At 39.4% G+C, this 13,175-nt stretch overlaps 1 protein-coding gene across 2 annotated transcripts in view; it reads right to left on the bottom strand.

Annotated features, from left to right (window-relative positions):
• spag9b (sperm associated antigen 9b) overlaps nucleotides 1–13,175 on the bottom strand; it is a 60,254-nt gene that overhangs the window by 30,895 nt on the left and 16,184 nt on the right. The window contains exons 2-4 of one of the 2 annotated variants that reach the window (XM_053511139.1): nucleotides 7,907–8,027; nucleotides 5,143–5,213; nucleotides 3,945–4,039 (exon numbers count right to left, since the gene is read on the bottom strand). In XM_053511139.1, coding sequence (XP_053367114.1) covers nucleotides 3,945–4,039; nucleotides 5,143–5,213; nucleotides 7,907–8,027 — 287 coding nt within the window. Of the gene's footprint in view, nucleotides 1–1,056; nucleotides 1,308–3,944; nucleotides 4,040–5,142; nucleotides 5,214–7,906; nucleotides 8,028–13,175 lie in introns of those variants that run through there. The other variant, XM_053511140.1, reaches the window with a different exon arrangement.

Below are 13,175 nucleotides of genomic sequence, written 5' to 3'. Positions count from 1 at the left end.
AACATAACATAAGAGTAAACATGAGTGTGTCTATAAGGACTCATGGTGTGGCTTATGTAAACACTCTGTCCAAACTTGCAAGTTAATTTTGCCTGGTGTTTGCATCAATAACACCGCTGATGGCCAATTTCCCTGACGTCCACTGTTTACCAAAGTTTAACTCAATAAAAACATAAAAAATACTGCTGTCTATTACAATAATCAATAACAGAGCTAAAACCATAAAACAGCCACCTCTTTATTAATGAAAGAGTCTAAGTGATGTGGGAATAATAATATGCTGAACTACCACACTTCTCTCAATAGCCTACTCTAAATAATGACTTAAAAGTGGCCTTTTATTTCCATTCCATCATATTTTGTTCTCTGCATCACCACTGTAACTTGATCACCGTTTAAAAACACAATGGCATGCATGGGACTAGCGAATACAACCACAAGCAGCAAACCACCGTGGAATCTGTTTACAGGTACAGAATTAAAGAGACGCAAGCTCATCGGCATCTCAAGCACAACAACAGGGTGTGCTGAGGAACAAAAAAGGGAAACTGAAAGGCTATCATGAAGAAACAATAGCAAGCAGACATCGCTGGGTGAGACACGTACAGGCCCAGCCCTTTGCTGTAACTCACAGAGGAAAACAGTACCCTGGGGTTTATCTTTAAAAAAATTAAGAAATAAAAAAATAAAAATATCACTACACAGATTTTAAAAGCACTCTTGGTGTTTACCACTGCAGACGAAACTGCACTAGAGATAAGCTTAAAGCTTAGAAAAAACACACACACAAAAAAATACATGATGATTAAATACATAAATAGTTTTTTAAAAAATCAGGAAAGGATACATAAATATTTGAGAGGAATTTGTGGTTTAAAAAAATAAATTCAAATAAAGACTTTAATAATATTAGAAACAGACTTGTAAACAAAACGATCGCATTAATAATAAATCTAAAATATGAAAAAAAAAAAAAACACTATTTCCTGTCACAGGGCTACCTTTATCCCTCTCTCTCTCTCTCTCTCTCTCTCTCTTCTTTTTTTTTGTGCATACCTGCTGTTTCTAGGAAACGTGATGGCGGGCAGGCCGTTAGAAACAGAATAATGCACCAGCAGCAGCACCGAGAGCGAGACCAGCACGGCCGAGTTGATGACCACGGCTCCCCCCACGAAGCCAAACACAAACAGCAGCATGCAGCCGGGACTCATGGTCGTGGCCACACGTCATGGGCCGCCCAGAACCCCCTGACACACCAAAACAATCCCATCGGCATCGGGAGCTCTGACGATACACATCCTTCTACATGCCGGTGTGTGTGTGTGTGTGTGTGTGGCTCTGCAGGCTCTCAGTGCTGTGACATCATCTACGCACACACACACACACACACACACACACTCACACACAGGCAGTGCAAAGCGAAAACCGGCTTTGCAGCAGCTGCTCCTTCAGTTTTCAATTTTTTTTTCTTTCTGCCCTCCCTCTGTCCCTCTGTCACTGCCTTTCACTGATTGTCTACTGTCTCCGTATTGATGCTTGCTTGTTAATAAAACCAGCTCACTCCTCAACTCCTGTAAAACCTATTGGCTGAACATAAACAGACGAGGGATGTTTGCGGGGGGGACACTGTGGGAACAGAGGCCGTTAAATCCTGTCCAAAGTACAGAGCAGTGGCACTTACATCAGTGACGTGTACACACACTGCACTTGTTGTCTTTGTTGTTTATTGTGAGTAACTTAAATTCTAAAAGAAAATGTTGACATAGCTAGAAAGCATTTGACAAAACTGATCTGTGAAATAATACAAAGTTCTATTTTAACAAAAGTGAATCAGACATTAATACACGGCAGGGTGGGTAAATCATAAATACTTTATAAAACTATTGATAACACTCAAGAACAGAAAGAGCAGCTGAGACACTCTTAATCAACCTGTAGAAAAGCCTATCCAGTTCTGATCAGAGCTGTAATCTGGTCTTAAACGTTAGGTCCGACTGAATTCGGCCCGAGCCCGACAAGTACTTTTTGATTGACAGCTTTTTAAAAGCCCAAACCCGTGTACAGCCCAACATTATTCCAATGTGCGCACGCACACAGCTTTTGTAAAGAATGAGTCATTTATACATCAAAAGTATGTACGGCAAAATTTTCCACACCTCAGACTTAGCTTTTGTTACTGATGCAACCAAAACAGAAACGCCAGAGGGAAGCATCCGCATCACCTCCAACATCCATCTTCGCATCTTTCTTGCGCTAATCGGAACGCATCACATGACCACTCATTTATCGCGCAAGCCTGAACCCGGCCTGAGCCTGTATAAAATGATAGAAATTAATATATTCAGATCTAGTTGTGATACAAGATTAACTTGTAAAGTTCAAGAAAGACTAAAGAGAGGAGCGTAGAGAAGGAAAGGAAGAGCGTGTCATCATCTATCAAACATGGCTGAGGCAGTGCAGTGTTACGGCATGTGTGACAGCAGTAGGAACTGGGACACTGGTGTTTATTGATGATATATGACTGCTGTTAGAAGTATCAGGATAAAACTCGTATAGAGCTCTACTTTCTGCTCATGTCCAGTCAAATGCTGCAAAACTGATATAGCATGTCAGAGTACTGCGAAAGCAACCCAAGAGTTTCCTAAGGCAAAGAAATGAAACATTCTTTAGGGGCTGAATCAGTTACCTGAACTCACCCCAGTTCAACATAGCTTTCACCTACTTAGGGCAAAACTAAAAGCAGAAAGAAGCACAAGCAAGCAGCAACTGAAGGTAGATGCTGTAAAAGCCTGGCTCAGTATCTTAATAGAGGAAGCCATAAGCATCTGGTGATGTACATGGGTTCCAAACTTCAGGGATTCACTGATTGCAATTTTTCTGTAACATAGTCACATGGCTTTTTGTTTAAATGCTGATCAAAGTAAAAAGGTAGACATGGTTTTATATTACATAGTGCACATGGAGAAAAATGATTATGGACAGAATAAAAGTTTGATGGTGGGTGCTAGAAAATAATAAAATATATAAAAAAAACATCTGTCATTTCATCTCTTATTCTCTTTCGAAACTGTCTACAGGATAAAAACAGACAGTGCCTCAAACATTGCCAAAACTAAAGATTCTCTCAATTGCATGTCTATTTGGTATAGAAATGATAACACTAGTTTTAATGCACTAATATGGTGTATTATTTGCACTGTGGTTTGCATTTCATATTTTACTACTATCAAAGGTTCTGTTATAGAAAATTAATCATCTCTACCAAACCAAAATTCAACAACATCAAGTTCGTCATTTCTAAGTGCTCATCATTGTACACTGACAGACTCCCTGACACACTATTGTTGTTTAAACCACAGAGGTGAAGCCTGTGCAGAGGTGAAGCGTATGCAAGCACTATGAGACAACAGGTGTGTTATTTAAAACAAGAAATAAAAAAAAATTATAAATACTGTATAATAAACTGACTTTCTAAACATAAATAATTTCACTGCTGTGTCTGAGCAGCTCCATTTCCTCCTCGCTTCACTCTCTCAGTCGGTCACAGCATTAGGATTAGGATGTTTGAGCAGCTGCACCGCCCCACATCATTACCATCCGCTAGCAGATTTCCCCAATCCGCCAATACCTCCTCCTCCTCCTCTCTCTCTCTCTCTCTCTCTCTCCAAGGATCACACACTTGACTGGGCTGAGAAGATGATGCTGACCTACATTTGGAGCATCAGTGTGTGTCTCCCATAAGAGTCAACTCATCACCATTCTAAACCTGGATCGGAAGATTGAATCTAAACACAATACCCAAAACTAACATTTTTCTAAATAATCTAAATGAAGTTATGAGGATACTGATTCTTTTCTAGAAAGCTGCAGATAAAAAAAAAGAGACAAAGTGATAAATGCCAATCAGTTTTGCCTGAGGTTGCTTGAAATTAAATCCCACTCACTTATGCCTGCTCAAAGTGTTAGCATCTGTGGCTTCCACCCCTGTCAGCTGATGCATTTTGGTACGCTCCAGGTGCTCCATGTAACTGTGGATCATCTGCAAAAAACAAAATGACTGTCAGCTTCAACAGAGGCAGGACAACTCTGAATAAACAAAAACGTCTAAGGAATCTGAACATTACATCATGCTTAATTAAACAGTTATTAACTGGAACTGCACTCCTGCCTCTATTTGTGTTGAAGTCGTCCCGTTAATGGTGAGATGTGTGTGTGTGTGTGTGTGTGTGTGTGTGTGTGTGTGTGTGTGTATATATGAGTTTTCTGAAAATTCACAGCACACCACATGACCCTACAAAAATCTTTATACATGTAAGCCACCAAGAATTTATTATAGTACTTACATTACATTTGTAACCAAAATTCCTAAAAGCTTAAACAGGATAGACAATATTACCGTTATGCTTAATTACATGGGGTGTTCAAGTCAAACTGGGACTTTTGATTGTGCAGTATGACAGAGCACAGTTATAGGAATAAAAAACCCTTTTATTTGTCTATAGTTCTTCTATACTAGTGCACTTATTCTAGTGTTTCACTAGTGTTTGGATGCCATCAAGGTAGAAAGTTTTCTCAATACAATAGAGCTATAAACAGACTGCCTGCTTTAAATTCAATTCAACTCAATTCTATTTGTATAGCGCTTTAAAATAAGCAGCTTTACGCAATTAAAAGAATTATTTAAGTTTGTATGAAATGTGAACGTGTATGAATCAAAATGATAACATTATCCCTAAGGAGCAAGCAGAGGATGACGGAGACAGTGGCAAGACCTCCCTTCAATTAAAGAATGGCTTGGAGCGAGGTCAGAACTATACAGCAATAACTCCTGCTAAATTCCTGTAGACAGATGCATCTCTTCCAAAGTTGTTGATAAGTTATTTGTCTCATTATTCAAGGAAGTACGGCCTTCTTTAAAATGTTTGCACCATTTAAATGTTTTACTGCGGCTAAAAGTCTCATCACCGTATTGTATTTGAAGTCTTTTGTAAATAATCATGAAGTTTCACCACAAATCCTGGTTATTAATAAAAAAAAAAAAATCACAATAATATTTATATTATTTGAAAAATGCTATCATTATTTTATGTTATTTGCTCACCCCATCCACCACAAACACAAACAAGCACACACAGTCCTCACCTCAGCGTGTCGATGATGAAGTGTATTGTACTCTCTCTTCAGTTCAGCTTCCCGTTCCTCTAATCTTCCAACTGAACAACAGACAATGACATCCAGGATTAGTGTCACTCTACTAGTCAACAGCTAAATCCGATCAGACAATTTTTATTTTTTTATTTTAAGATTTGCCCTAATTTTAGGATTTTTAAAATAAAGGATTTATCAGGACTAAATTCAATCCAACATTGTCATCAAATGCAATAAACATAATCTACCACAAGAGGTCTCCAGTGCAACACAAATCACAGAGCAGTAATTTACTGCCAATAGAAGTGACAAAAAAGAAGAAGTTCACAACAGACAGCAGCCTGAAAGGACAAATAGACATGAGGCATGTCCAACTCATAATCTAAAAGTTTTATTGTTTAATCCGATCAGTTACGGGAACTCCACTCACAGCAGGAGGACACTAAAACATTCAGCGTTTGATCTGAAGCTTAATAACACATCTGCAGGATTTATAAGCAACTACATGAGTGCATCAGCCTCAGCCTTCTTTAAACAGCGATTACAAAATGAACACAACTGCATGACTGGTCCACTCATCACTTTTACTAGTGATAGAAAAGAAACACTCGTTCAAACTCTCATCCTGTTCAGTGTCGGTGGGAGGTCTTTCCCGGGACACAAGGCCGGCTACACCTTGGATGCCAATTCATCATAGGGCACACAAGCACACACACACACACTCACTTACACACTATGTGCTATTTGGAAACACCAGTTAGACTACCATGCATGACTTTGGACTGTGGGAGGAAACCGGAGTACCCTGAAAAAAACCCACCAAGGTGGGAATCAAACCTTTGACCCTCAGGTCACAGGAATAACCACCACAGCACCATAACACCTCAATTCAAACTTCGTTAAAAAAAAAAGAAAAACACTTAAATTTTTATCTCATTATACATCTGAGCAGTTGAGGGTTAAGAACCTTGCTCAAGGGACAAACAGGGACAACTTGGTGGTCGTAAGATTTGAACCTGTGACCTTTCGAACCGTAGTACAAATGCTGCTTACTCTTCGCTCTTCAAGTTTTTTTTCTGGACTGACCACAGCGTTGTGTGTGTCTGAGGTGTGTGAATGTGTGCTCTGTGATGTGCCCTGCGATGGACTGACACCCCATCCAGGGTGCCCTTAGTCCTTAAGCCCTTAGTCCTTAGCCCTTAGTCCTTAGCCCTTAGTCCTTAGCCCTTAGTGCGTAAGCCCTTAGTCTCCAGGCCCTCCCTAATCCTGTATACAGGATAAAGCGATGAGCGCATTGACTGAGTGAGTGACATAAAACAAAAAAATCTGACATGTGTTAGTTAATTCTCATGTTCATATTTTTTTTTCATGAATGTCTGACAAAACATGATTTTCATTTATTATTCTCTGGGAAAGTCAAATATGTGCCAAATCTCTGTATGAACATTTCTTGCCTGAAAGATAAACACATCTAATTTGGTTATTAAATTGATTAAGTTTTTCTTATCAAATATGTTGATCCTCTAATATTTTGTGTACACGTAAAATGCATTGTTTGGATTATAAAGCGACAAAAATAATTATGAAGCAGACTTGTACAGTAATAGTAACATTTTTGCTTTAAAATGTGCATGATGTGCAGCACTGCCTGACACCTGGTAGATTGCTCAAGTGTAATTCACACACATTTACTCAAAATGTATAAAATTCACATAATTTCCATCTTTTAAAATGCTGCAGTACTTTGATTAAAAAGTTTTCGATGCCAGTTTGCATCCCTTCCGTGCCAGTCACGGTTGTTCCTTAAATAGTCATGTGACTAAGCTTTACTTCCAGGAAACGTTCATAAATGTTAATGAAATACGACGATGCCCAGCCTATGACTCGCAAGACATCGGTGGATTTCTGGCAGCTGCAGCATATAAACTTTTAAAGACGGTCTTTGTGACTTGCTAGAAACTTGACTACAGCGTCGAGCATGAGGAAAAGTCACAACAGGCGTGTCTACTCGAGTCGCAATTTATTCCAGGACAGGAAAACATTATGGGAGCTGACAGCGCTGTCTGGATGTGTCACTTGCTCTGATCGGTTATGTAATCGCCGCCCACCCAGAGATCGTCTCTGCCATGAACACGCTCGTTATGTGCGGATAGCTCGGGGACCCTTCAGGTATTATCGTGTTCAGCGCATTCCTAGAAAGTGCGTATCTGAAGAACAGGAAGCAAGCAACTAGAGCAGATGTCATCAGCTGGCAGGAAAGCAATCCGGATGTGAAATTTCCGTCGAACGTACAAAGAGCTAGGAATGTGCTAGGAATGTGCTAGGAATTAGCACTTTAAATTGATGTGCATTATAAACAGCAAAGGAGTGATCATAAAAACATAAAACAAACAAAAAATATAAAAACAGGGCTCGTTTTGCACTGGTTGTTATTTACACAAGCAAGGAATCTTAAATATCACTAAATAACTGTGTGAGGAAGAGCGATCTTCCCTTAGACTATATATTAATAAACACAAACTCTAGGAATTTTACTCGTTATTAAGGATTTTAAACTGGATTTGATCTTTTCATGGCTATGGTACACAGGTAAGGAAGCAAAAAGTCATTCAAGATGCGTTAGGGCTGCTTAAAGACGACTGAAAAAGCAACATACCAGTGTCTCCTTCTGTGTCAAAAGGTGGAACAAACAATACTGTGTGCATTTCTGGTCTCTGACATGGACAAATAAAACTCTCCTCTGAAATGAAATACTCACTCTGGTCGGTGTAGTTCTTGGTCTTGTGCTCCAGCTGTCTAGTTTGTCCCTCCAGTATCATCACTTTGTTTTGCAGATCTTTCTTCTCCTGCTCCTGAAGGTCCTCGATCTCCATATACCTCTAAATAAAAACATGACATGGGCGGCATTAGTTTCGGCACTAAATGCAAAACTGAAAAGTTGCACCAAATTTTTTTTATATGATATAATATTAAAACTATTGTTGGTCTTATCAGCATTTTTCTGTTCAAGGCTATTGTCTATCCAATAGCCTACATTTGTAACTACAGTGTAAGCAAGCTTTGCTTTCCGAAGGCGTTGTCATCTTGCATGATACACATCCACACACTTCTGCCCACACTGTCAACTCTTTGTTTTGAGATGTTAAAGCATCCTCCCTATATATCTTGCTCCATCGGACTTTAATCTGTTTGGTCCCTTAAAAGATTCACTTTTTTGGGGGGAATTTTTTTCCCAATTTTCTTTTTTTGGATTTTTTTTTCCAGATTTTGTCCCTAATTTTAGTCGTGTACAATTTCCACCGGTCACTAGGGGGCTCCCACATTAAGGCTACTACTAGTGCAAAACTCAGTCGGGAGGGCCAAAGACTATCACATGTTTTCTCTAAACCACGTGACGCCAGCCGACTACATCTTTTCGAACTGCTCACACACTATTGGGGATTGGCGTAACACTCTCGGAGGACAGCGCTTTCCGCTCCTTCCGCTTGTGTGAGCTCACAGACACCCCTGATTGGCTGTAGAGCCGTGATTAATGTGGCAGCATGAAGTACCTCTCATCCCTCCCCTTTGAGAGAGCTAGGCCAATCAGCTCTCTCTAGACCTCCTGCTGTGAGAGGTCACAGCATCACTCGGGAATCGACCTAGCGATCTCTGGATGATAGGGCGAGCACTTCCCCTCTGCGCCACTCTAAGGCCCCAAAGATTCACTTTTGATGAAGAAGTGAAGACGATGGCTTCCGAGTGGCGCGAGTTTAATTCCCGCGTGATGCTGTAACCTTTCGCAGCCGAAGGTCTAGAAGGAGGTAATTGGCCGAGCTTTTTTTAGAGGAAAGGGGCGAGAGGTACTTTGTGCTCTCACATTAATTATGGCTGTACAGCCAATCAGGGGCGTCTGTGAGCTCACGCAAGTGTAAGGAGCGAATAGCGCTGTCCTCCGAGTGCATTACGCCGCCCCTAACGGTGTGTAAGCGAGCAGTTTAAAAAGATGCGGTCAGCTGGCGTCACATGGTTTAGAAGAAACACGTGATAGTCTTCGGCCCTCTCGACTGAGTGGTAGTAGTAGCCTTAATGTGGGAGCCCCCTAGTGACGGGAAGGAATCGGATACGGCTTAATCAGAGAAACAAGAAAATCTGGGAAAAATCCCCCCCCAAAAAAAAGAAGTAGTGAAGAATTTGTGCATTTGCGGCTCGCAGTTCAGCGTAAAATATTTTAAATAAGGGAATACAAAAGCTTGTAAGTAGATCGACAAGATGAACTAAAACACAAGGAGATTATAAAGATAAGTTATGTTTTTTTTGTTTCTAAAAGGTAATTAAAATAAATTCTACAGGCAGAGTGCAGATAATTTGTCTCACCCCCGTATATGGAATCATGATACCTTTTAAAACCAGTATAAACACTATTTTATTACTTTCAGATTTATTTTATTATAAAACCTAAAAACATTTTCCTTTTTAAACAGAACACGCATGTATATCTGCAGGCTTTTAAAATCTGTTTTGAACAGATTTTGATGCGTCACAAAGCATTACATCTTACAGTACACCTATACCGAGAGCACAACATCATGTACACAGTTATTCTTGGTAAATCAAACACAAGGGACCCATAAACTGCAAACAGCTTATCAGCACACACAAATTAGTCCAGGAAAACCAAAACAGAAAAAAGAAAAACAGGGCCAATACAGGTACAATATATTAGAGATGGAGTCCTAGCACTGCCCTGGACCTTTTAGCCCACTGAACTTTCCGACTAAACTCGAGAGCGATGATGCCGAAGAGTTCATGACAGCTGATGTGCTTCTTATGCAAGTTCATGTGAAGTTTGTAAATAAGGAACAGATACTACACGGCACATTAATAGTGATGATGTACAGTGTACAGTCACGCTGAGGACCGGGTGACATCTGCGCTGGCGTTATCCCGCCTGAACATTAACAGCTGTGTGCTGCCTACATCACGACCGAGTCAGCTTTCAGTGAGTCACCGCAGGCGTTCGCAGAGTTTATTCATGCCAGCTTAGCTCATTTGGACCAAACCACAAGTCTGACCACGGTGAGTGAAGGAGAAGCCATGGAAAATAGAAGCAGAGAGGATTTTCTTTCCCATCATAGTGTACACACACCATGGCCTCACCTCTACTGTCTGAGCTCAGTCAAAACTACATTTCCAGTAGGTGCTGTATGTATGTGGATAATCCAAGTAGAAGAATGAGAAACGCCCCTACTCCTCTTATTTGCGTGCTGAAGCTTAGGAGATTCTGCATAAGACATTAAAGAAGTGGTTCAGCGAGAAATCTGAGTGCAATACTCATGAATGAAAGCCTGGATCAAAGCGCAAAAAGTGGAAAATTAGTGGAAACTTGAAACTTTAACAAGAATTAAAGGCAGAGAACAGCAGAGTGTGTGAGAGTGGTACAAATGTAAATCTTAAACCACAGCTCTACGCTTATTCACCAAATTTGAGGGAAATTCATGAGGCAGCTTTAGAGGAAAGTAAAACGCTCAGCTTTTGTGGTCAGGAAACGAAATGGCTCCAAAGGTTTAAGGCTGGCTACAAAATGCTCGCTGACGTAACACAATACTACAAGACAGACCGTAAAGAAAACAAAACTAGAGGAAATACAAATTAATTATTTCCATCCTTTTCCAATAATAACCACTAGCAATGGGTCATTTATTCATTTTGATTCATTTGATTCGTTCAGTCGCCCATGTGGAATATCGTTGGTTCTGTACAGGACTTATAAATAAACACCATTTATTTTTATTAACTATTAAATAAAACACTATTTGAGACCAGAAACGCATCAAGTAAATCTAAGAGTAAATAATAATAATAATAACAATAATAATAATAATAATAATAATAACTATGCACCCATTTGTAATGAAGGTTGTAAATTTCTCTATCGAACGCTTTTACTATCGTCACATCACAAAAGAACGAACAACACGAATGACTTTTTGGCTCAGACTACATTGGTTAAGTGTGAGGCTGTGATGAACGAGCTGCTCAAACCCAGGAATCGTCAGAGAAGAGGTGAGGTGTACTAATCACAGACTAAAGACCAGGGTGAATAATGAATATATATATATATATATTCTTTTTTATTATTATTATTATTATTATTATTAAGATTATATTTTTGCCTTGTTTGTTGTGTGATCAACGTTTGCATAAGTAGTAGAGGTTAGAGAGGAAACACATAACATTTTAACTTCATCTTGCCAAAATAAATGAAATGACTCGAGAAAAAAAAAAAAGATTCGTTTATTTTGCTAAACGAGACTCAAAGATCCAATTCGGTAAAATGATCCGATATTCCCATCACTAAAACCAATGTTTATATATGTGGATAATTTTGTTTTTTCTCACATCAGCAAGTAAACATTTTTATTCCAGTATGGTTAGCCTTTCGATATTTAAACATATTGACTCGTTTCCAAACTACCCGTCGTGTACAGTATGAAAGGGTGTTCAAGTGTGCACTTGTGCCATGCTAATGAGTTGGCACCCCAACGAGAGTGTCCATCAAGGACATCACTACACAGGAGCATTACTCACATATCAATCAGTGTGGGTTACACTGCCTTTCATCGGTTACTGTTGCAGGGTGAGGGTTCAACTGTCCCAGTGTCAGAAGGTCAGAGAATCAACTCCCCCTAAGTGCCACCAAGCTGCAACTGTCAGTCTCTTGACCAAGTCTTTTAACCCTCTCTGCCCGAGGGGTGCTGCATCATCAGCCAACAATGTGACATGTAAATTAAATTTTCTGTAAAGCATATGTGACAAACGAAAGCTTCTTATAATTTTTTTTCTGGGTGTCAGTAAACATATTCCTTCAGGTTATTGTTAAAAAAAAAAAGAAGTGTAGCCTTTTTTTAGTTTTTGAGAAGCATGTCTTCTCCTTCACCCTCCCTGGTGGATGGCTAGTCGGTAGAAATTACCAAATGATGATTTTTTTATACATTTTCATCTACAAAGCAAATGAAAACATTTTGTAAGCCATGACATAGTAGATATTTTTTACTTTCTCTTAAAGCTAATTAACTTTAATTGATTGCCAGGGACCTACATAGAGTGCTGAAATATTTTTTTTGTAAATTAAGACGCAAACATCAATTGAATGAATGGAGCAAACATTTAAAAAAAGGCCAGACGACCATAAATGACGATCCTGGCCGAGGTGACTTAGAGCCCACTACGGTCGTTCCCAAATGAGAAGAATGGCTGATTATTAAAATAGTGCCGAATAAACGGATACCTCTTCACCAACTGTGCATCTGTCTGTGAAAACTTGACACGCAATCATTTACCAACACATTACAGGAACTCTGCACTTCCCCGTTCAGTCCTGTGGCGTCCAAAAAAACAAAAAACGTTTTCTTTATATAAGCTAGAGGATTAATAATTCAGGCTGAGAATGATTCTTTTTAAATCTTTATGCAAGCATCTGCTGAATGTGTGTGGGAGTGTTGCCCTTTCGCCATCTTTCAGGATTGCTCATCATATGACCCAAACATGACAACATCACCCAATAGTCCTGACCTCGCTCCAAGACATTTCTACGTGTTTGGGCTTTTAAAGAAGTTCCTGGGAGGCCAGATGTTACCTTGGTAATGGTATCCAGGCACTAGTGGAATGCAGGGATAGGTGCATGTGTGTAGCAGCGGATGTGCCCGCGTCTTCGTTAGTGTGGAATTTAATTGCACACTTATCATCATCGCGTTTTAAAAAATGTGCAATGCCATCTGTTGAATTTTAGAATGAATTTTAGAACTAAAATTTTGATGCGTTAATGCATAGTGTATGTAATGAAGGTATGAGATTGTGTTTATTTTTAAGTGGATCTTTTGAATTTTGAGATAAACTAAGGACTTTTTTCAAGGTACATTTTTTTTTAGATTTTCCATTTAAAATTCAAAGTTGTATATCTTCTCTTCCAGTTGGCCGATTGCGAAGAAACAAAGTCTATATGTTACTTCACACTCTGCCAAATACTCCTGTGGAAATCTCATTAA

The sequence above is a fragment of the Clarias gariepinus genome, chromosome 14 (genome assembly GCF_024256425.1).
Source record: "Clarias gariepinus isolate MV-2021 ecotype Netherlands chromosome 14, CGAR_prim_01v2, whole genome shotgun sequence".
NCBI classification, from domain to species: domain Eukaryota; kingdom Metazoa; phylum Chordata; class Actinopteri; order Siluriformes; family Clariidae; genus Clarias; species Clarias gariepinus.
The sequence above is the reverse complement of the archived record's forward strand: the minus strand, read 5'-3'. Positions and strand labels throughout refer to the sequence as shown.